The following is a 22,894-nucleotide window of genomic DNA, read 5'->3' on the forward strand; positions in this document are numbered from 1 at the left end:
ATGAAAATCTTTATCATAGAAAGATGCCATATCTATGAATGAGAGATCTCCACAGATGCTGTGCATTTTGTATCCCAGGCAAAATGAATGCATATCCTTCCACCAGCTTCAAAATGGCATGAACAACAGTTACAGATTTTGCTAACAGGAGAACCACCTGGTGCTATTAAAATAAATGTAGTCAGCTTTACCTCATGAGTGAAATAAGTATATGTAAACTGCAGTGTATCTAGCAGTACATGAGTGAAGTTATCCTGATAGCAATCCATGACTGACTCTGGTCTGTAGAGCAGTTAGAGACAGAAAACAGGGGCAAAAAAAGGCATACTAAGCTGAGCAGTAGAATTAGTCCATTGGTACTCTTTTAGAAGTTATCAGCTGTGTGATTGTGGGCTAGCTGTTTTCTAGTGAGTCATCAGAGCCCAACATAGAAAGGAATATCAACGTGGAAAAATATATGTTTGTTATGGAAAATGTGGACAGGATTACCTCTATTGATTAAGAAAGCTTGCTTAAATAAACAAGTGTCACTTATCTGAATTAAGAGAGGCTGTGTAGGCAGTCTAAATACTGTAGTGTATAAAAATCAGCTACATCTCTCATACATTCCCTGCACATTTGTCTTTGTGACACTACAAAGGAGAATTAATTATTTCTATGTCTAACACATTACAACACAATGAAAAGATTATCTTAGATAAAATATCTAATATGTAACTAAAATAAATAAAAAACTAAATTTTAAAAAATATTTAATATTGACTTTTGAGACTCTTAAATCAATTATATACAGTAAACATAATAACAAATTTTATGATACAGAATATAAGATAGACATTATATTAGCTTACTAATATGACCAGCAAATGACAGGCATGTACAACCCAGATTCAAATTAATAATAAGGAAAATTAAAATCAGTACTGATAAATATGAAAGATAATGAAATATAAGAGAAAGTATATTGTAAAATATTAATACAGCACTGTACAGGCAAACAATTTATAATTCTAAAATTGCAATAATTTTCTCTTGTGTAACTGTAGTTGACCACTAAGAAGTTCAGCTGCCTCATTCACTAATGTCTTTTGGTGAGATTATTCTCTAAAAATAACTGAAGTTCCTAAGAATGGGAATTTTCAAGGATTTCTGAATATGTGAATTTAATACACGAGTCTCAAGCTTGAGTATCTATCATGTCATGAATGATAATATTTTGTCTTCTGTAAATATCAACTACATTCAGCATTCTTCTAATCCATCTGGTCTGCCTCATTGCCAAAGCAAGATTAAGTCAAATTATATAAATGACCCAGGTTCATTAGCTTTTTCTGCTACTGTCTGACAATGTTAAAATAATTCTTTATGATTTCAACACTACGTATTGCATCAACTCGCATACCATGTATATCACATATGGTAATTGGCCATAATGCAGATAATCAAACATACAATAATTCTATTGCCATTTACAAGACTATTGAGATGAATATCTGACACTAGACAAAATTCTCGGTCATTTATTACTTTGTGAATCAATGAAATCAACTCTTGGAGAGATACATATTTTAAGGCTCAAGTCGAAGTTTCACAATCAGTCGTTATTGGTGCTGAAACTGTGAAGTTTTTTGAGTAATGTACAGTACAGGATAAAAGTATATCAGGTAAAAACTTGACATGCATATTAATTTTTGAAAATCAGCAATTATAAGGACTGATGAGAAATTCTTAAACATTACTGCAGCATTCTATCCATCAACATTTAGATGAGTAATCTACCTCTTGAGAGTCCTCTAATTTAAGGGTCCCGCCTGTCCAACTTTAGTTAGGCATGAGCTATCACTTATCTAAATATTTTCTGGCTTATCACAATAATGCAGCATAGTACAGTATAATGCTTACATATCTATGACATCTGAGTATTGGGTAAAAAGCCAGGAAATATCAAATTATGTATGTTATTCAGATTATATTACCAGCAAGTAAAAAATACAGCCCAATTATCTAATTATACAATATGATACATGTTTATTCTATAATGTGCCACTTAAAATTACTTTTTGCATAATAAGGGAATGCAATAAGTTAGTAATAATACTGATTGAAAATAAATTAAAAAATAAATGAAATATGAAAAATCACTTACAATAAGTGGATATTGTATACAAAACAAGATACAAGACAACTGCTGATCTCTCAATCGGAAAACATCATGGGTATTACAAATATTTGTTATGGTAAATTATCAAGACTGCAGCACATACAGATTTTAAAAAATTCACAGGCACCAGACTTCACCACTCCTGCACAAAGACTTTCATCTGAAATCTGTGTTCTTTTTAATTAAACATATATACAAATACTCAGATCTTCATTCACACCACTATCTCTGTAACAAAAAATCCTACAAATAAATACTAATTGAGACAAAGAAGCCTAGGGATGAGCATTTTCTGGCCTCCCTTTATCTGGGCCATATAGGTTAGTGTTTTGATCCCTCAACAGGTGGAATTATTGCACACTGGCACTGCTAATACACAAAATATCCAATCAGTCAATGCTTCTTTTTTACATAAATTACAGCACAAAATCAAATGATTCGCACTTGAAGAACAGTACTCTTCTAACCCAAATTCTTCTAATACAAATAATGTTAATCTATTATAATGTACCACTGCACATGGTAACCAACATTCTCTGACTGACTGGATAAATAAAAGGTAAGAGCCTGAAAGATAAGGTATGCTATATTACTACTGCATGTTATATTTCACATCACATTTGGAATGTTGCTGGTTTGGCAAAATAAAGATGTTCATGATTCATGCTCAAAAACAAGACAAATAGTATTTAATAACTCTCAAACAGCAGATCTATAAAAATAAGAAGATTTCTGAACCTTGATTGATACAGCTGATATCAACTATAGTGACAATATAACAATGATGATTTCTTCAGCGGTAGCATCATGGTTTAGGCAGTCGGGGGGAAGATGATTCTATGCTTTAGCTCTCCAGTAGCTACTGGCCAATCACCAAGGGAAAGAGAAAATAAGGAAGACTAGGAGTCATACAAAAATATCCTAGAATTGGCTCTGTAATTAATGGGACCGACACTTGCATCTAGAAACACCAATTCTATTAAGTACACTTACTAATAATGAGCTCAATGCTCATACACCAACCAACAATGCTTAACATGACTTGGACTTCTCTTTGCTCTGGGCATAACCATCTGTCTGTACACATTGTGACTCAAAATAATAATACAATTTAAAACTTGATAATTCATTTTGCCATTTTACATTTAAAGTGTTTACCTCTCATATGAACTGAATATGTGAATATTATTCCAATATACCACTATGTATATACATATATTAATAACCAAGCTCTGAGTGCAAAGTGCCCTAACACTGAACTTGTACTTATAGCAGCCCCTCATTGTACTCTGGACTGTCAAGAGTGATGGGCCGTGACCGCGATGTCTCCAGCCTTGGTAATGCTGGAGAGAAAGATGCAGAGTAAGTTCTGGCCTGTGGCACAAAGTCCTGTGTAAAACTGAAGTCTTGAAGTGTGGTAGAGAGATCCTGGGAGGACATGTCCAAAGATGAAGAGTAGTTATGCAAAGTTGTACGGTCCAGTGAATTAGAAAAATCTCTTGGAGAGCTGTTTGGGGTTGAGGAATGATCTCTTGGGGAAGAGAGTGTGTCATCTGCATCAACGTGAATCATAATCTTGTTAGGATCCTTAGAACTAGTGGTAATAAACTTTAGTTCCTCAACAGGAGACTTTGAGACTTGAGTTTTAGGGGTTACTGTTTCTGTATTCCCTGAGTATGGTACAAAGATTCTCACAGTATCTGGTGTTTCTGTAGCTTTAGGTGTGGCTGGCTCAGATAGCAAAGCCTCTTTATCCTGTAAAGTAGTCTGACTGACTGACAAACAGGATGGTCGTGGAGTGGAAGGGCTATGGGATGGACTGCCCAATATTCCATTGTGCACAACCTCACTTTCGCTCTGTATTGATCGTGTATCACTATGTACATAACCGTTTGTTTGATATGGTAGTGACTGTGATGGTGATTGACTATTAGAATGCCTAAACAGTTCTGTTGGAGATCTTGGTGATCGCACTGACTGTACAGAGCGGGTGTCAGGAGAGATAAGTGAACGGCCGGATTGTATGGAAGCTGCATCGATATCACCACGTCTAGCCAAGGTAACTGATGAGAGCGTGGATAGATCTGCAGCAGATGTAAGAGACGTGTTGGCAAGGGAGGCTCTGGAACCTCCGACACCACCAAGACTGCTGACTTCATCAATGCTGCACTCCAGTGAATACCTTGACCCTGCAGTCACACCCATCATATTATAAAAAATTTTTATATACACACAATAATTAAAATTACATTAATAAAATCCTAAAGAGTAACCTTAAACCATACATTCATTACTGTGTCTGTGTTGTATAATTACCTGTTTCTGATTAGTGTACCTATTTATAACTACAGCAGCACAGCTATGCTTTGTGTATTATCCAGTATTTAATTTATCATTCTATCATCAGTGCTAAACCTACTGCTATATGTATTTTTTTTATAATTTCATGTTTACAACATTTACTACCTTCCCTTGTATCTCATTTCATTGTTATATCACTTCAAGGAAAGCTTTCTAGCATTCTGGTACCATGTTATCATTCCTCACCAACCAGAGTCCAGTTAATGGGTGTTCTTGTGTGCAAAATAGTTGAGAAAATCACACAAGGAACTACTAGAGGCCTTGTAGAAGGCATGGCAAAAAATGAAGCATGTCTTTTAAAAATTGCAATACACTACTCAATAAAGACCACCTAGATGAGACAAGTGTGAACCTCCAGTTTTACTTATAATGTGGGTATACATACATAAAGTACAGCAAGCCGTTCTAGGTTATATACACCAAGCAGTGTATGTCAATGCATATATGCTGAGAGTTTAATCCCTATTATAAGGATTAAATTATCTTCTTGTGGTGAACAGGTTACATGTTGCCTTTGTTACTCTGTGTAGTCAACAGGCTATAAACTTTAATCAACCAAGATTTATTTCACAGTTCCATGGACAGGCCCAATTTCCAGTCCTGAGACTGAGCTTTACAAGTGCCTGCACTACAACTAATACACAGGAAGCTCTGACGCCTCTCAGCCATAGCCATCCCTCTGGCATGGCAAACCTTGGCATCAACGGAACCCACACTTTTAGTGGTGCCTTTGGTTCCTTGACATGGCCAAAACAAAACGAATATTCATGTCAGTGTTGATTACCAACTCCGCCTCTGTTAAAAAAAAAAAAAAAAAAAAAAATGCTCTCATCTCCACATTCAACAGCACCACTGTGTTTGTGTGAACCTTCAAGGGAGGTGCCTCAATGCTGGTGAAGGGTTTTTGATCCAAAGAATTGAAAATATCCTTTTCCTTGGATCAAATCTGATTACCTCTCATTCCCCAGGCCCTGTATGACCTAACGAGTTTAGTGTTCACTCATGAAATTTACTTTAATAATCATAGCATTATAGGTAGTGGATTAGTAAACAGCAACCACCCAGGGAGGTACTACCGTCCTGTCAAGTGAGTGTAAAATGAAAGCCTGTAATTGTTTTACATGATGGTAGGATTGCTGGTGTCTTTCTTTTCTGTCTCATAAACATTCAAGATTTCAGGTATGTCTTGCTACTTCTACTTACACTTAGGTCACAGTACACATACGTGTACAAGCATATATATATACACACCCCTCTTGGCTTTCTGCTATTTTTTTTCTATTTCCTGTTCTTGTTCATTTCATCTAATCTCCATGGGGAAATGGAACAGAATTCTTCCTCCATAAGCCATGCGTGTTGTAAGAGGCGACTAAAATGCCGGGGGCAAGGGGTTAGTAACCCCTTCTCTTGTATAAATTACTACATTTAAAAAGTGAAACTTTCGTTTTTCTTTTTGGGCCACCCTGCCTTGGTGGGATACAGTCGGTTTGTTGAGGAAAAAATAGCATTAAGTGTAAACAAATATTTTGTATTGTTCCTTCAGCACTGTTTTATTCTTTTCAATTATGGTCTCTAGTTCTCACTGTTGGTGGTGATGGTGGTGGTGGTGGTGGTAGGGAGAAACACTTCTTATTATAGTATAGTCATGTGGGAACACTAAACCTGTAAGTGTTATGCAGTGCCACATCTCAAATCTTTCTAAAATCTAGAATGTATAATTACATTCATCTTTTCCTTATGAGATCATTTGTGATTACTGTGCCCCGTGGCCTGGTGGCTAAAGCTCTCGCTTCATATGGCACAAGTCTGGGTTCAATTCCCAGCGAGGGAAGTATCTTCACCAGGTGCCAGATCAACCAGGCTGTGATGGATATCCAGGGCAGCAGGCTTCCAGCAGCAACAGCCTGGTTGACCAAGCAAGCACCAGACAAGCCTGGCCCATGGCCAGGCTCCGAGTAGTGAAACTCTCAAAACTCCTCAAAGGTATATCAAAAGGTAGAAACACTGGGAGTGCTTCTTTACACCAGTTGTCTATGTTCACCCATCAGTAAAATGGGTACCTGGGAGTTAGTCGACTGGTGTGGATCTCATCCTGGGACAAAACTGACCTAATTTCCCTGACATGCTCTGCATAACAAGCAGCTTTCTATATAGAACTGTAATATTATGTCATTGATGTCAGCTAGGCCTGTATACCATGTACATGTAAATAAATACAGTGGACCCCCGGTTTACGATATTATTTCTGAACGAATTTGTTCCCATAAGGAATATTGTGAATTAGATTAGTCCATTTCAGACCCCCAAACATACACGTACAAACGCACTTACATAATTGGTCGCATTGGGAGCTGATCGTAAAGCGGGGGTCCACTGTATATTATTATTATATGTTTGTGGCTACAGAAGCAGAGCAAAGCTCATGGTCTCCTTCATCATGATTTTTTAAGTTTCCGGTGGTAGCGTTTACTACCACCTCTTGTAAACCATTCCATTGTTTCACTGAACTGTGAAGAAAAACTTTCTAGTTGTTTTCAACAGCTTTTAATCTTCAGTTTAAAGTTATGATCTCTTATTTAGCAAGTTGAATGGGTTAGGAAGTCTTCCTTGTTAATGTTTTCAAATAATTTAATAATCTTAAATGCGGCCATGTTAACTTTATTCCTGATATCAAACAAAGATGACATATTCAAAGATGACATATTCCACCTCACATATTTTAGTTCCACTTTAGACATTTCCTACCTTGTCAATGTGTTTTTTGTTTTTTATTTGTAGACACTGCCCAAACTACATATTCAAATTTTGTTGTAACATAAATGAATAGTTTTTCACCATTTTGTCATCATATATGCCTCGGTGGGAGATGGCCGATGTGTTAAAAAAAAAAATCTAAATGCTATTTTAAAGTGGCTATTGTATATGAAGTTCTATTTCATTATGGACTCCATAAAAATCACATTTGAATAGTATATTTTCATTATAAGTGTAACTGAACATTTATTAAATGCATAAAGGCTCATTTATACGCTCTCAAGGAAGTCATTTACATCAAGGTCAGCATTTCAGGTCAGTGCTCCAAATGTGGAGCGAACAGTAGAATATATCAATGACATTTATATTAAGAAGGTTTGGACATGTGATCAAGGGGATTGTGTGTTGCCTACAATCTGAGTTTGTAATAGTTTTGATAACTGTCTTTTGTTAATTGATGGTATATCCTTAGCATGAAATATGTGAGAAGCACTGGATTAGTAATACAGTTTGCAGACCACAGTAGCAGATTTTGGAAAGCATATTGTTTTTAAATACCTTTTTCAGTTATGTACTGGGTATGAGAACTGAATTTCAATTTCTTGTCCAAGAGTAAACCTAGAAATTTTCCTTTATATTTTCTTTCAAATCTGGTATCATTTATTTTAATATTTAGTTGGAGATATGGCTTATTCCCAAAAATAATGTACTAGACAGTCTTCTTTATAATGAAGAGTTTGCTGGTTATCCAGGTACTGACATTAAAGAGGTCCCAAGATACTGCCTTATAGGACATCTATATTCATTAGCAGTTTAGCTGATGAAGTATCATTTATGTTTACACAGAAGGGTCCATTATTGAGGTAAGGCTGGAAGCATACCAGTTGTGTGTGTGTGATCACTAAGTATGTGGAATTTCAGTTAAAAAAAAAGTAGTCAACAGTATCAAGAGTATTTTGCAGATCAATAAAAAGTAAAATATAATGCTCCCACCTAAAGTGCCACTGCATACACTGTCTGGCACATTATTAGTGCATCACTGGTAAACTTATTTTCACACATTATATGCCTACTATGTTTACTCTTCATGACAATTTACATAAACAAATCCTAAGCATCTTATAAGAATCTACTGTGTTATATGTTGTTCAATGAGTTTATACATGTAACACAAACTCGAACATACAAAATAAATGTATGTCTAAAAATACAGAAAAATTACTCATATTATAATGTTAAAGATAAATAAAATTGTAAAGTACTATGTATCACTTCATTACTCCAAAAGTTTACAGGCATGCATACATAAGTATCGTACAATGCAAAATTATAAATAAAATTAGTTATAAAACTACAACATACTGATAGGAATTTTGTTTACTATACATCATGCTTTCACATGTTCAAGACAAAAAAAAATTACTATAAAAAAATTACTATACTTTGAAGCCTGAAAAACTGTATGTGAAGGGTTCGATAAACCACACAGGAATAACCAATACCTCTATATACTTAAATGTCACAAATATTTGCACCTTCCATAGATTTTTAGCTCTTGTCTTTTCTAGGGAATGCCTGCTGTCTACAGTTGTCATACAGGTGCACTAAAATCATAATAACCTGAGATGGAACCATTGGTATGGGGAGATGGCATTCTCCATGGTTAAATTAACCCTTCACAAAAAAGATATATAATTACAGAATTACATCTTAAGTAAACACATCACTCTGGAAGCCATGAGAGGTAGGATTCAACATCCACCACAGTAATTTCCACTTCAAACTAGTATAATTTTTTTTTTACATTGGCCATCTCTCATTAAGGTAGGAGGACCCAAGGAAGGAAACATTCACCATCATTCATTCAATAGCTGTCTTGATACAGATGTTCAAAATAATACAAGGGCTGTGGTTTGTATGTTGGATTGTGCATGGCCAACAGTAACAGCCTAGTTGATCAGGGCTTGACCTACTGTGAGGCCTGGTCACGTACTACTCTGCAGGGGTGTTGACCCCTGGAACACCCTCCAGGTATACTCCAGGTAACCAGTAATATTGTTTATCAACACCCACCTCACTCTGCTTTCAGTCACTACACACACAAATTCTCAACCCTTATAAAATATTTTGAGTTACACACACAATAAGCTTTACTGCTGGATTTCCATGTAAATATGGAAAGTAGTACTATTATAATCAAAGAAAGCGCTAAACCGACAAGGGTCACTCAGTGCTGCGGGGCAGAAAATAGTGCCAGGACTATAATAATAATAATTATTATAATCAAAGAAAGTGCTAAACTGACAAGGGTCATGCAGTGTTGCGGGGCAGAAAACAGTGCCGGGGCTATAAACAGCTAGGTGGAGAGGGGATCAGAGGTGATGAAAGAAAAGGGCTGGAAGGAACGCTAGGGGCTGTGTCAAAGTTCATACAGTAAAGCAGTTGCTGACAAAAAGCCGAAAAGTGATTGTAAGTCAAAGGCAGGGCCATCTGCAAGAAAGGAAGATGAGGTAAGAGCAGTAGGGTGGCGGCATCATTGGAGGTAAATCCTGCGAGCTCATTGGTATACTGGGCAATCCACATGAAAGTGAAGAACCAAAATAGGGACCCAAAAAAACTCAGACAGGAATAGGGTGTCGTTCCATGAAATACCCATGGGTAAGGCAAGTATGGCCAATGTGGAGACAGAAGGGCACAGTCTCCCGAGTACGGTGCCCACATGGGGGTCCTGAAACATGGAGAGCCAAAATGATGGATGTGGTACTGGAAAACCTCATGCATCAACATGTTAGGGACACTACCAGAGAGAGGGGAGGATGAACCAGCAAGACTGGACCTCGTATTCACCCTGAGTAGCTCCAATATTGAGGATATCACACATGAAAGGCCCCTTGGACCTAGTGATTGCATGGTTCTGAGCTATGAATACATAGTAGTTACAAATGGAGAGGGTAACAGGAGTAGAATGGGAAAAGCCAAACTACAAAAGGGGAGACTACACAGGTATGAGGAACTTCCTGCAGGAGGTTCAGTGGGAAAGAGAATTGGTAGGGAGGTCAGTAAACAAAATGATGGACTATGTAACAACAAAATGCAAGGAGGCAGAGGAAAGGTTTGTTCCCAAACACAACAGAAATAATGGGAAGACCAGAATGAGCCCTTGGTTTACTCGAAGGTGTAGGGAGGCAAAAATTAAGTGCACTAGAGAATGGAAAAAGTACAGAAGGCAAAGGACCCAGGAAAATAAAGAGATTAGTCAAAGAGTCAGAAACGAGTATGCAGAGATAAGGAGGGAGGCCCAGTGACAGTACGAAAGCAACATAGCATCGAAAATCAAGTCTGACCCAAAACTGCTGTATAGCCACATCAGGAGGAAGACAACAATCAAGGACCAGGTAATCAAGCTGAGGAAAGAAGGTGGGGAGCTCACAAGAAATGACCAAAAAGTATGTGAGGAGCTCAACACGAAGTTTAAAGAAGTATTTACAATGGAGACAGAAAGGACTCTAGGAAGAGAAAACAAAGGGATACACCAACAAAGGATATACCAACAAGTGTTGGATGAAGTGCACACAACTGAGGAGGAGGTGAAGAAGCTCCTAAGTGACCCTGATACCTCAAAGGTGGTGGGACCAGACAACATCTCTCCGTGGGTCCTTTGAGAGGGAGCAGACACACTGTGTGTGCCACTAACCACAATTTTCAACACATCCCTTGAAACTGGGCAATTACCTGAGGTATGCAAGACAGCAACTGTAGTCTCCATTTTTAAGAAAGGAGACAGAAACAAGGCACTAAACTATTGACCAGTGTCACTGACATGTATAGTATGCAAAGTCATGGAGAACATTATCAAGAGGAGAGTGGTGGAGCACCTGGAACGGAACAAGATTATAAACGACAACCAGCACGGATCCATGGAAGGCAAATTCTGTGTCACAAACCTACTGGAGTTTTATGACAAGGTAACAGAAGACACAAGAGAGAGGGGTGGGTTGACTGCATTTTCTTGGACAGCAAGAAGGCCTTCAACACAGTTTCTCACAAAAGATTATTGCAGAACCTAGAGGATCAGGCACGTTTAACAGGAAGGGCACTGCAATGGATCAGAGAATACCGGACAGAGAGGCAACATGGTACGTGACGAAGTATCACAGTGGGCGCCTGTGACGAGTGGGGTCCCATAGGGGTCACTCCTAGGACCAGTGCTATTTTTGGTATATGTGAATGACATGATGAAAAGGATAGACTCAGAAGTGTTCCTGTTTGCAGATGATGTGAAGTTAATGAGGAGAATTAAATCCGATGAGGATCAAGCAGGACTACAAACAGACCCAGACAGGCTAGACAAGTGGTCCAGCAACTGGTTCCTCGAATTTAACCCCGCCAAATGCAGTCATGAAGACTGGAGAAGGGCAAGGAAGACCGCAGACAGAGTATAGGCTGGGCGGCCAAAGACTGCAAACCTCACTCAAGGAGAAAGATTTTGGGGTGAGTATAACACCAAGCACGTCTCCGGAAACACACATCAATCAGATAACTGCTGCAGCATATGAGCGCCTGGCAAACCTGAGAATAGTGTTCCAATACCACAGTAAGGAATCATTCAAGACTCTGTACACCGTGTATGTACAGCACATACTGAAGTATGCAGCACCAGTTTGGAACCCACATCTGGTCAAGCACGTCAAGAAATTGGAGAAAATGCAAAGGTTTGCAACAAGGCTAGTTCCAGAGATAAGAGAAATATCCTATGAAGAAAAGTTTAGGAAAATCGACCTGACGACACTGAAGGACAGGAGGGTTAGGGATGACATGATAACAACATATAAAATACTGCAAGGAATAGATAAGGTGGACAGAGACAGGATGTTCCAGAGAGGGGACACAGACACAAGGGATCACAATTGAAAGTTGAAGACTCAGATGAGTCAAAGGGATGTTAGGAAGTATTTCTTCAGTCACAGAGTTGTCAGGAAGTGAAATAGTCTGGCAAGTGATGTAGTGGAGGCAGGGAGAGGACCTAGTAGCGACCAGTGAAAAGGCAACCACAATTAGGTGAGTATGGTAATGGTGGTAAGAAGATGGCCACAAACCTAAACATGATTTAATAGAGTGCAATTTGTTATTGTGCATGTTCGACCACCGTTGTTGCCAACAGCCACGAAGACGGGCAGAGATGACTAAAATAATCCCTGAATGGAATATACCTCCATAGGAAACCGGAAAATCATGTACTGCTGACTGCACAACAGCATCCGCCTGTTCACTGCCCTGCACATCAACATGTAGAGGGACCCAACAGAAAACGACGTCTTGTTCTTGCTAGCCACATGGTGCAACCATAGATGAATATTAAGGACCAATGGATGAGGGGAATCAAATTCTTTAATGGCTTGTAAATAACTGAGGGAATCTGAAATGATCACAAACGTCGAAGGAGACATGTAATACGGAGAAGCGCTATGAGGATGGCATACAACTCAGTGGTAAAAATACTAGCTGAATCTAACAAATGACCTCGAACGACATGGTTAGGGAACACCACCGCAAACCCAACACCATCAGAACATTTAGAATCATCTGTATGAACAGCGACGGCATGAGCACGCGACCGGAAGTGATCAAGAAAAGGAAAACTGTTGGGGAATTGTAAGCACTGGAGGAATGTGAAGATACTTGGGCTTAGGAGACAAGTTTCACTTCGCAGATAAGCGCAAAGAAGATGCAGGCATGCGAGGCCTCACAGACTGAATAACTAGTGAGCGAGAAGTAAAGGTAGGAATAGGTAAGGAGGTAGAGGGTTTCAGAGGGTAAAACTGCAAAAGAATTAGAGATAGGGGTGACCCCGGAAGACATGGCACCGGAGGAGCTGGTAGGTGGGGGACCACCAAGGTTGGAGGGCTCCTAGCTTCTTGAGAATAAAGAACATGGGCAAGATTCCCTTGAAGGCAGAGCTGAGAGACAGCCATAGCATAAGTAAGGCCTTCGCTCTCCTTAAGGCAATGAATTTCATGTTCATTAAGATAGACCTGACATCGGTGGGAAAAAGAAGGGTGAGTTTCACTTCAATTAAGACAAGTGGGGGGAAGACTGCAAGATGTATCGGCATGATCCGCGGCACAGCAGACCAGGCACTCAACCGCAGACCTGCAGCATTTAGCTGGATGTCCAAAGCACAAACAATTTCGACACTGTTGAGGTGTAGGGACTACACCTCAAAGGACGGGAGTTCCTGACAGTAAGAGGATAAGCGGGTGATATGCCTCCTCCCGCAAGCGGGCAGGACATATGTATCCACTATGAGAATTGGAAGGTCCTGAAGGGCTAATTGCTCTAAAATATCATCACCGCAAAACAGAAAATCACACTGCACAATGGTACATGGTAAAACCACCGTATCACTGCAAGAATTGAGAGTAGCATGGTTGTGAACTATGATAGGAATGTTATCAATGCAAGTAAGATGGGAAAGATCATGAGCCTGATTTGCATTCTGAACAGTAATGATGTGCATATTGCTCTGAAGAGAGTGAAAGGATATATTTTGGTCAACGTGTCGTAAAAGAGCTTTACTGATACTGTGGTCTGAAAGATAATCAGTCGGAAACGTCGGTTGCAAGGGAAAGAATTTGGTCCACTGTGCACTTGTAAACATGGTGCGTAAAGGAAGTGGGAGTCATGTACAGATCGTTTCTGGGTGGAATGAGCAGAAACCAAAGGACCGTTGTCAGCAAAGGGTCTGGAATGTTTAGGCGTAGGACCATGAGTGGCCAGACCAGAGGTAGGTGGGCAATCCGAAAACCGTCACACTGTATATGGGGAAGCTGGACTCAAGGGGCTGAGGCAGAGCCTCAGCACCTGGAGCAGATGACAAAGTGTCACCAGCAGAAAGTACAGGGGTATGGGAAAAATCTGGAGAATGTTCCAACAATGAAGCAGGTCAAAACCAGTTACAGTAACAAAAAGGGGCCTGGGAGTAGGAGGGAAAGTCACAGACCAAACACTCCATGATGGTGGCACTTCTTTATTATTTTAAGAAAAAAAAAAGAAGAAAAAAATAAAGGGACAGCGGAGGGACAGTTCCTCGAAGGCATGGAAGGGCCATAAGTTCCTCCCTTCATCCAAGAGGACCTTGAAACCACCAGCAGTGCAGATGCAGCATGAAACCCATGCCATACCCTACCCTTCACACCAGGAAACCAGCGGTCCAGAATAGCAACCTCACATCCACTGAGCCACCTCGGACAAAAGAGAGGGCGGTCGGACACCCGCCACAAAACACCTCCCTCGACTGTCACCTCCCAGAACCGACAGGCAGCCTCCGGAGATACACTCGTCACCTGCAGGATACCCTGTCCCACCTCCTGGAAATCCGGGAGGGAGCAGAGCACCTTCAGATGACCCAGATTCCACAGCAAACTAAACCACACCATAGGGACTCTATGGAGTGGGATGAACCCCGGCACACTTCCCCCTACCTAGAAACTGTAATGCCAGAGGGGAGGGCCGCAGAGGCTACAAACGAGACAGGGAAAAGGGAGGGTTGGGAGGGGGGAAAGGGGGGATGGGGAGGATGGAATAGGGAAGGGGGGATTGGGGGGTAATTAGGTTTGGTCTGAGGAAGGAGACCAAAAGGTCTAAGTCCTCAGACCAAGAGCCTCTTCACCATGCAAGGAGCCCCCCTTGAAGAGGCCGGCAACTAGAATGAATTAAATTCGACAACTGAAGATCCACTATCATTGAAAACCACTGACTGTGTTAGCAAAATGCTGCAAAGCAGGGCCTGCCTGTAATCAGTTATTCTCGTGGAAGACTTCAGCAAAAAAAGTTGAACCAAAAAGTTTTTCGTCTACTACCGAGGTGAACATGTATATCCTTTATAGACTCACGTATGTTGACTCCACATCTGAGGTTAAAATTAACCAAGCATATCAGGATTTTAATTACAGAAAATTGCACTTTTTAAAGCATTGTTATAAAAATAATATAAGTAGAGGCATACAGTGGAACCTCAAAAATCGAACTGCTCCCAACACGACCAATTATGTAAGTGTATTTTTGTAAGTGCTTTTATAAGTGTATTTTTGAGTGTCTGAAATGGACTAATCTAATTTACATTATTCCTGATGGGAATAAATTCATTCGGTAAAGGCACTCGAACAGCCTTCTGGACCGAAGAAAGTTCGATATTCGAGGCTCCACTGTACTTCACTAATATGGTGGGTTAGGTTCCAGACTGCCACTGAAAGCAAATACAGTGGAACCTCGGTTTTTGTATGCTCTGGTTTTTGTAGGATTCAGTTTTCGATGACTTTTTTCATCTAAATTTTGTCCCAGTTTTCGTACATCCGCTCGGTTTTCGTAGAGTTGACAATGATCCGTACCAAATGCGTCTGCCTGCCCATGCTGAAACAAAGCGCCCCATGCATTCTGACTGAGTCTGGCATTGTTTCTCGTTGAGTGAACATTACCCCACGCATTCGGATAACATTTCATAATAATCCATTGTTTTTTGTGCTAACAAAACAGAGATCGCAAACAATCGAAGATGTTGAGTTGTTGTTATTGGTGTGGATCAATGAAAAACAGTTAGCGAGAGATAATGTTTTGGTGAAAGAGTTGGTGGATGACCACAGGGAAGAGCTAACCACTGAAGAGCTGCAAGACCTTCAACTGGAACAGCAACAGACTGCAGGTGAGGAAATTGCTTCAGAGGGAGAGAGAGTGGAGAATGTGCCTTCTTCAGTGATTAAGGACATGTGCAAAGTGAAATGAGTTGCAAAGTTTTGTGGAAAAATATCACCCTAACAGAGCTGTTGCAAGCCATGTCTGCAACATGTTCAATGACAATGCCTTTGTCTGGACAAATTTTTTTGTGTGACAGGGGTTCACTGACTCTCAAACTGGTCCTAGTGCCAGTAAAAGACAAAGAAGGGAAGTAGCCCCAGATAGGGCTTTGATACCTGAAGTCCTTATGAAGGAGTATTCCCCTTCCAAACAACCTCTCCTCCTCCCTCTCCCCTCCTCGCCATCTTCCATACACCAACAAGAGTCTTCAATAAAGATAAAAGTGATGTTAAATGTTCATTTATGCATTTCATTAGTCATTTATATTTACTTCTCATTGTTTTCTGTATGTAAAACTAAGTTATTCTCTATAAAATGTATTTTTTTGTTAATATTCTTGAGCGTCTGGAATGGATTACCTGGATTTACATTTATTTTTAATGGGAAATATTGCTTCAGTTTTCGTACAGTTCGGCTTTCGTCAGACTTTCTGGAATGAATTAATCACGAAAACCAAGATTCCACTGTATCTAAAAGATAATTACTACCTGTTTCACTTGCCACTGCATATAAAAGCCTAAAAATGTGTACACTATCATTTATGAAGCGCACAACAGCACTTGGCCTAAAAAAAAAAAATGCAAAAATAAAAATAATAAATATTATTTTTTTAAATTGCAGAAAGCCAAAAATAAACATAAATATATTTGAAAAGATTGATATTAGCAAAGTGTTCTAAAGTGAGTGCCGTATTAACAGAGTATGCCTGTACAATGATAAATAAAAAAACTGGATGGCTTGAACCAACGGCAGGTGAGTCCTGAATCTCACAGACCAGCGCACTAACCACTCAGCCAGCTGGTAATCACATTATTATGATTTCATGAGTCAAGTACATTGATGCATATACATGCTGTTCAACATAAATTTTTGTTAAACTAATAACCCATAGGTGTTAAAGCTTCCTGAATAATGTTTATATCTGACACATCTACTTCTGTTCTTGATCATACCCAGATCACCATAACTGTACCTCAATAACTTATGATGAAATTCTGACAGTAAACAATATCAAGAAACAAAAGCTGAGTCACAACTAGTAAGATTAAATTATTAAAACTGAGGTATTTAGAAGTGATGATTATTTCAATGCGGTTAACTGAACCCTAACAGAAAACTGAACATTTAACTAGAATAAAATACAGTTGAAGTCTTCTCCATATGTTGTCTGCTGATTTAGCTATTATTTAAAAATAAGATACATTTAAAATAATTGATACTGAAAGCTAATTTGAAAAAACTCACCAATGCAACTGTACATGATATCTATACACAATCACTTAAAATGATCTATTTTCCACTAACAATAGATAATGGGAAATTTGGTTTGCCATCAATATAATCAAAACTAGTAATGCACATGAATTAACCTTCATTATTAATAATAAAATACTACAGAACACTGGTATTTCCTACAATGCAATATATGCCCTTTGTAAAGCATCATTTAATGTGTTATCCAGTTGTTCAACACCAACAAAACATCAAAATGTTACTGTTATGCAAAATGAACACCATTTACAACGTCATCTGACCTAAATCTAATATTATGTACAGTAGGGCCCTGCTTTACGGTGTTTCGCCTTACGGCATTCCTCTAGTACAGACATTTCCAATTCATGACCAAAATTCAACATACAGCTCCGTCCACCTGACTTTCTAATACGCTTACCGTGCGCCACCCAGTTTGTTTACATTCTCCGTGATCACATTTCTCCATTATGTCTTTAGCTTTCCAAAATTTCAAATGTTTCAAAGTTATTTCATATTTTATATATACTCTGATAATTATAATTATGTGTACCTGTCCCAAGTAAACTTACACCCTGTGTTGGCATGCAGGTATACATTAAAATCACTACGAGTATCTTATAAGTCTCGAAGATGCCATATTAACCCTTTGACTGTCGCAACCCCCAATCCTGAGGTGTCTCCTGGTGTTGCAAAATTTCAAAAAGAAAAAAATTATTTTTTCTTATGAAATGATAGAGAATCTTTTCCCGATTGTAATGACACCAAAAAAACGAAATTTGATGGAAAACTGACGGAATTATGCTCTCGCGAAGTTAGCGACCTCGGCGATATTTAAAAACCGGCGATATCGCCCAATTTGAGCCCTATTTTCGGCTAATTCCATTGTTCCAGTCGACCAAACTCATAGCTATTTCTTTAGAACTCCATTTTTTCTATCGATTGAGTACAAGAAACTGCCCATTTACCAATTTCAACTACCCAATAATGTGGTCAGAAATTTGCAATTTGGCCAATTTCACGAAAATTAAAAAATATGACAATTTCAAAATAAGGTCCAGAATGAACAATGCAGACATTCCTGGCTCTAAAATAACATTTTCTTTGTTCATCAGTCATGTCTCCAGGCCCCTCTGATATTACTCTTGCTTTCTATTTTGAATTTTTATTCAAACAAAAAATAGAAGACTTACTATTATGCAGACTACTACAATACTGTAATAATTGTATAAATAACATCAACCCATTCATGACCGCATATTAGAATGGCTAGTTGGACATTTATTGGACAATGACTTCATTTGTTTACTTTTGAACATTGGCAAAAATCAAACATTTCCCCTACTTTGAGCTCCATTTCCAGGTTCTTTTTATAGTAAAATCAATCAAAATCACCCCTACTTCTATAATATATTTTCCATTCTATCAAATTAGACCAAGAAAATGAGAATACAACCATAAATACTATACGAAAATAGACCACAAAGTAGGCATTTTAATTAAAAAAAATGGTCGGAGTTTTTTTTTTCTTATTATGCACTGCGTACTCCAGGATTTTTTTTATATGGTGCACACTGATCACACAGACCCATTCTCTCACATGTGGGCCTACCAGCTTTCTCCTGCTTGATTTGAAGCCGCTAGAATTTATGAGTATATATACGTCAAACACGGTACCTCGTAAGACGTATATATACGGCCACGACAGTCAAAGGGTTAATAATGACAATAATAATAAAATGCAATAATAATCGCTCTGAGGTGCATTAAATGTTATATACATATATTATGTTAATATAAAATTTTCATTAATCCATCTATGACGTTTTATCAAAATAATATAATCATGCTACGTAACATACAAACATGATAAATACATCCACAGAAGAATAAATTAACATAAATACGAGATTTTTTCCAGTCGTCTTGTTGGAGTGTTGGAAAGAATAATGTTTTCTATAGTTCAACACCAAAGAATATGTGTACACAATAGAATTATTGTGGGTTACTGAAGAAAATTATTCCTTTCATATGTTTTCACTCAGAGTGTCATTCCTTCTAAAAATGGTGTTTTACATGAGAATGGGAGTGTAGCTCTTTATTTATTCTACTGTACCAATGTGGAGACAACTTGAACACTATGTAAGGTGTTTGTATTATGGTGTAAGCTTCACAAACATGGAAATAAGTCACTCTGTCTGACTTTTTTGGGTTATGCTAGGTAATCTAAACATATGCTGTATGATAATCTATATAACTGTATTTATGTGTACCCTATACCTGAATAAAAACATGGAAATGAACGTGTATGAACCATAACTAGATGCGCTCATCTGTTTGTTTACATACTCTGCGCCTCTTACCCATTCTCTCTCTCGCTTATTCATTATATCTTGTTCGTTTACTCACTTTTCACTCTACATTAAGACTACAGATATTTTAAGGTAAGTAATGATTGTATTGTATATGCATTTTATTGTTCTAGGGCGCTTGAAATGTATATTACGTGTGGGTGGGGTGGCCATACCTACCACACCTGATCCCTTACAATAAATATTACTCACCTCTCACCCTACAATAAGACTACAAATATTTTAACCCTTTGGGGGTTTCGGACATACTAGTACGTCTTACGACCCAGGATTTTTGATGTACTAGTACGCCTAAATTCTAGCGCCCTCAAATCTAGTGAGAGAAAGCTGGTAGGCCTACATATGTAAGAATGGGTCTATGTGGTCAGTGTGGGCAGTATAAAAAAAATCCTGCAGCACACAATGGGTAATGAGAAAAAAAAAACTTTGTTTTTGGATTAAAACAGCGACTTTGCACTGTATATTCGTATGGTATTTATTGTTGTATTCTAGTTTTCTTGGTCTCATTTTATACAGAAATTGAGATGATTTTGACTGGTTTTACAATGAAAAGTACCTTGAAATTGAGCTCAATGTAGCAGAAATGTTCGATTTTTACCAAAGTTCAAAAGTAAACAAATCATGCCAAGCGTCCAATACACATCAACTGGTGAGTCTAATATTCTTTCACAAGTGCTCTGATAGTATTTATACCATTTCTACACTAATGCAGTAGTCTGCATAACAGTAAATCTTGTTTTTTTTGTAAGAATAAAAATTCAAAGTGGAAAGCCAAAGAAATACAAGAGGGGCCTGGGGATGTGCCTAACAAACAGAGAACTTGTTATTTTAGTGCCAGGAATGTCTTTCTTGTTTATTCTGGACCCTATTCGGAAATTGGCATCTTTTGAAATTTGTGTGAAATTGGCAAAATTGCTAAATTCTGACCACTTTATTGGATAGTTGAAATCGGTAAATGGGTGGATTCTTGTACTCATTCGATAGAAAAAATGAAGTTTTAGCGAAATAGTTATGATTTTTGTCGACTAGTACACTGGAATTGGCCGTAAATAGGGCTCAAAGTGGGCAAAATCACCAATGCATAAACATCGCCGAGACCGCTAACTTCGCAAGAGCATAATTCCTTAAGTTTTCCATCAAATTTCATACTTTTGGTGTCATTATGATCGGGAAAAATATTCTCTATCTTTTCATAAGAAAAAATAATTTTTTTTCTTTTTTTTTTTAAATTTGGCCGACCCCGAGAACAAGTCTCTAAGAGGACCTGTCGACCTCCAAATGGTTAAGATAAATACTCGGTAACCTGAAACCTAACCTGCCATAAAAGTGGAGCCCTACTGCATCTTTTTCCCCCCTTCCTATTATATTAATCACAGTAGCTTTTCATATGCCTAGGCATTAAACTGCTATTTTTTAAGAACTTATATACTACATACTAATTAGTTTGGTATTGTTGCCTATATAAAAAAAATATGGTAGCTCTTATACATACACCTACCATCCGACTTACGACCGAGTTCGGTTCTGAGAAACCAGTCGTAAGTCAAAATGGTCGTAAGTCGAACTTTACTACTGAATATCAACAAAACATTTTTGTAATGACTTTATTTTATTGTTTTATTTTGGTATTTCATGTTTTACTTTACTTTTTATGTTGTTAGTACTGTATTTTATACTGTAAGGTTTAGGATAAACACTGTATACAACACAAATAGTTGTTTATTTCCCAGAAATTTGGCATAAAAAACACAGTCGTAAGTCGAGTGGTCGTAAGTCGAGCAGGTCGTAAGTCGGATGGTAGGTGTATATACATTGTACATCTATAGTCTAATAACCTGAAAATAATGTGTGTACTTTGGCACAGAGTAATCCCTCCCTTAATGCAGGTTTGCTATATTTAGTGAAAGAATTAGTAGACTAGCCAAGACAGTGGCTCACCTCTCAACTCACCGAGGCTCTTACACCAACAATAACAAAAAACTTGAATGTGTGAAAGTTTTATGATTAACTGGCAACAGTTTCAAGCCCCTGAAATCTTTTGTTAGAGTTTAGTGACTATGAAAGCAGACTAGGGGTAATTATGTCACTGTATCCTGCCTATGTTAATCATCATTAAGTCCCAGTAAAGGCATCTAAAATCCTAATACAATATTTAACTAATTCCTTAAAACCTATTGGCACTGTACAAGAATTTCTGTGATTAGTATAACATCTTAGTGAGAAAGTTTTGGAAGACTTGTGTTAATTACTAACTACAACATTACCTAGCTTTCTTTCTTCCTCCATTGAGACCGAGTCTTCAAGTACAATCACTGTGGAAGCTAATCCAAAGATAACACAAAATAGGACTGTCTTGAAGGTGCAGACATACTCCGACATACCTCGTATACCTGTGGCCAGTTACAAGAGCTCTACTCTCAAAGCCCAGCCTGGTGCTAGACTTCAATGTTGCCTGCTTGATCAACCAGGCTGTTGCTGCCTGCAGTCATATTTTATTTTTTATTTTTTTTTTTTTTAACAAGTCGGCCGTCTCCCACTGAGGCAGGGTGACCCAAAAAAGAAAGAAAATCCCCAAAAAGAAAATACTCTCATCATCATTCAACACTTTCACCTCACTCACACATAATCACTGTTTTTGCAGAGGTGCTCAGAACACAACAGTTTAGAAGCATATACTTATAAAGATACACAACATATCCCTCCAAACTGCTATTATCCCAAACCTCTCCTTTAGAGTGCAGGCATTGTACTTCCCATTTCCAGGACTCAAGTCCGGCTATATAAAATAACCGGTTTCCCTGAATCCCTTCACTAAATATTACCCTGTTCACACTCCAACAGATCGTCAGGTCCCAAATACCATTTGTCTCCATTCACTCCTATCTAACATGCTCATGCACACTTGTTGGAAGTCCAAGCCCCTCGCCCACAAAACCTCCTTTACCCCCTCCCTCCAACCTTTTCGAGGTCGACCCCTACCCCGCCTTCCTTCCCCTACGTTGATCTGGCCAATATTTTAGGTACAGCTCCACATGCAAGCTGAAAATCTGCTTATTACCAGTTTTGAAATTACTTATACATACAAGTAAGACTCGGGATTCATAAAAGCCTTTGTGATCAAGGTATGTAATATATAAGAGGCACT

At 38.4% G+C, this 22,894-nt stretch overlaps 1 protein-coding gene across 3 annotated transcripts in view; it reads right to left on the minus strand.

The window, feature by feature from the left end:
* Positions 1–739: 739 nt before the first annotated feature.
* LOC128684799 (USP6 N-terminal-like protein) overlaps positions 740–22,894 on the minus strand; it is a 118,906-nt gene continuing 96,751 nt past the window's right edge. For all 3 annotated transcript variants that reach the window (XM_070101069.1, XM_070101066.1, XM_070101076.1), the window contains one exon: positions 740–4,350. In XM_070101069.1, the coding sequence (XP_069957170.1) occupies positions 3,428–4,350 (923 nt within the window). In that variant the 3' untranslated portion in view covers positions 740–3,427. The remainder of the gene's footprint in view (positions 4,351–22,894) is intronic.

This window comes from Cherax quadricarinatus, chromosome 5 (genome assembly GCF_038502225.1).
Source record: "Cherax quadricarinatus isolate ZL_2023a chromosome 5, ASM3850222v1, whole genome shotgun sequence".
NCBI lineage: Eukaryota > Metazoa > Arthropoda > Malacostraca > Decapoda > Parastacidae > Cherax > Cherax quadricarinatus.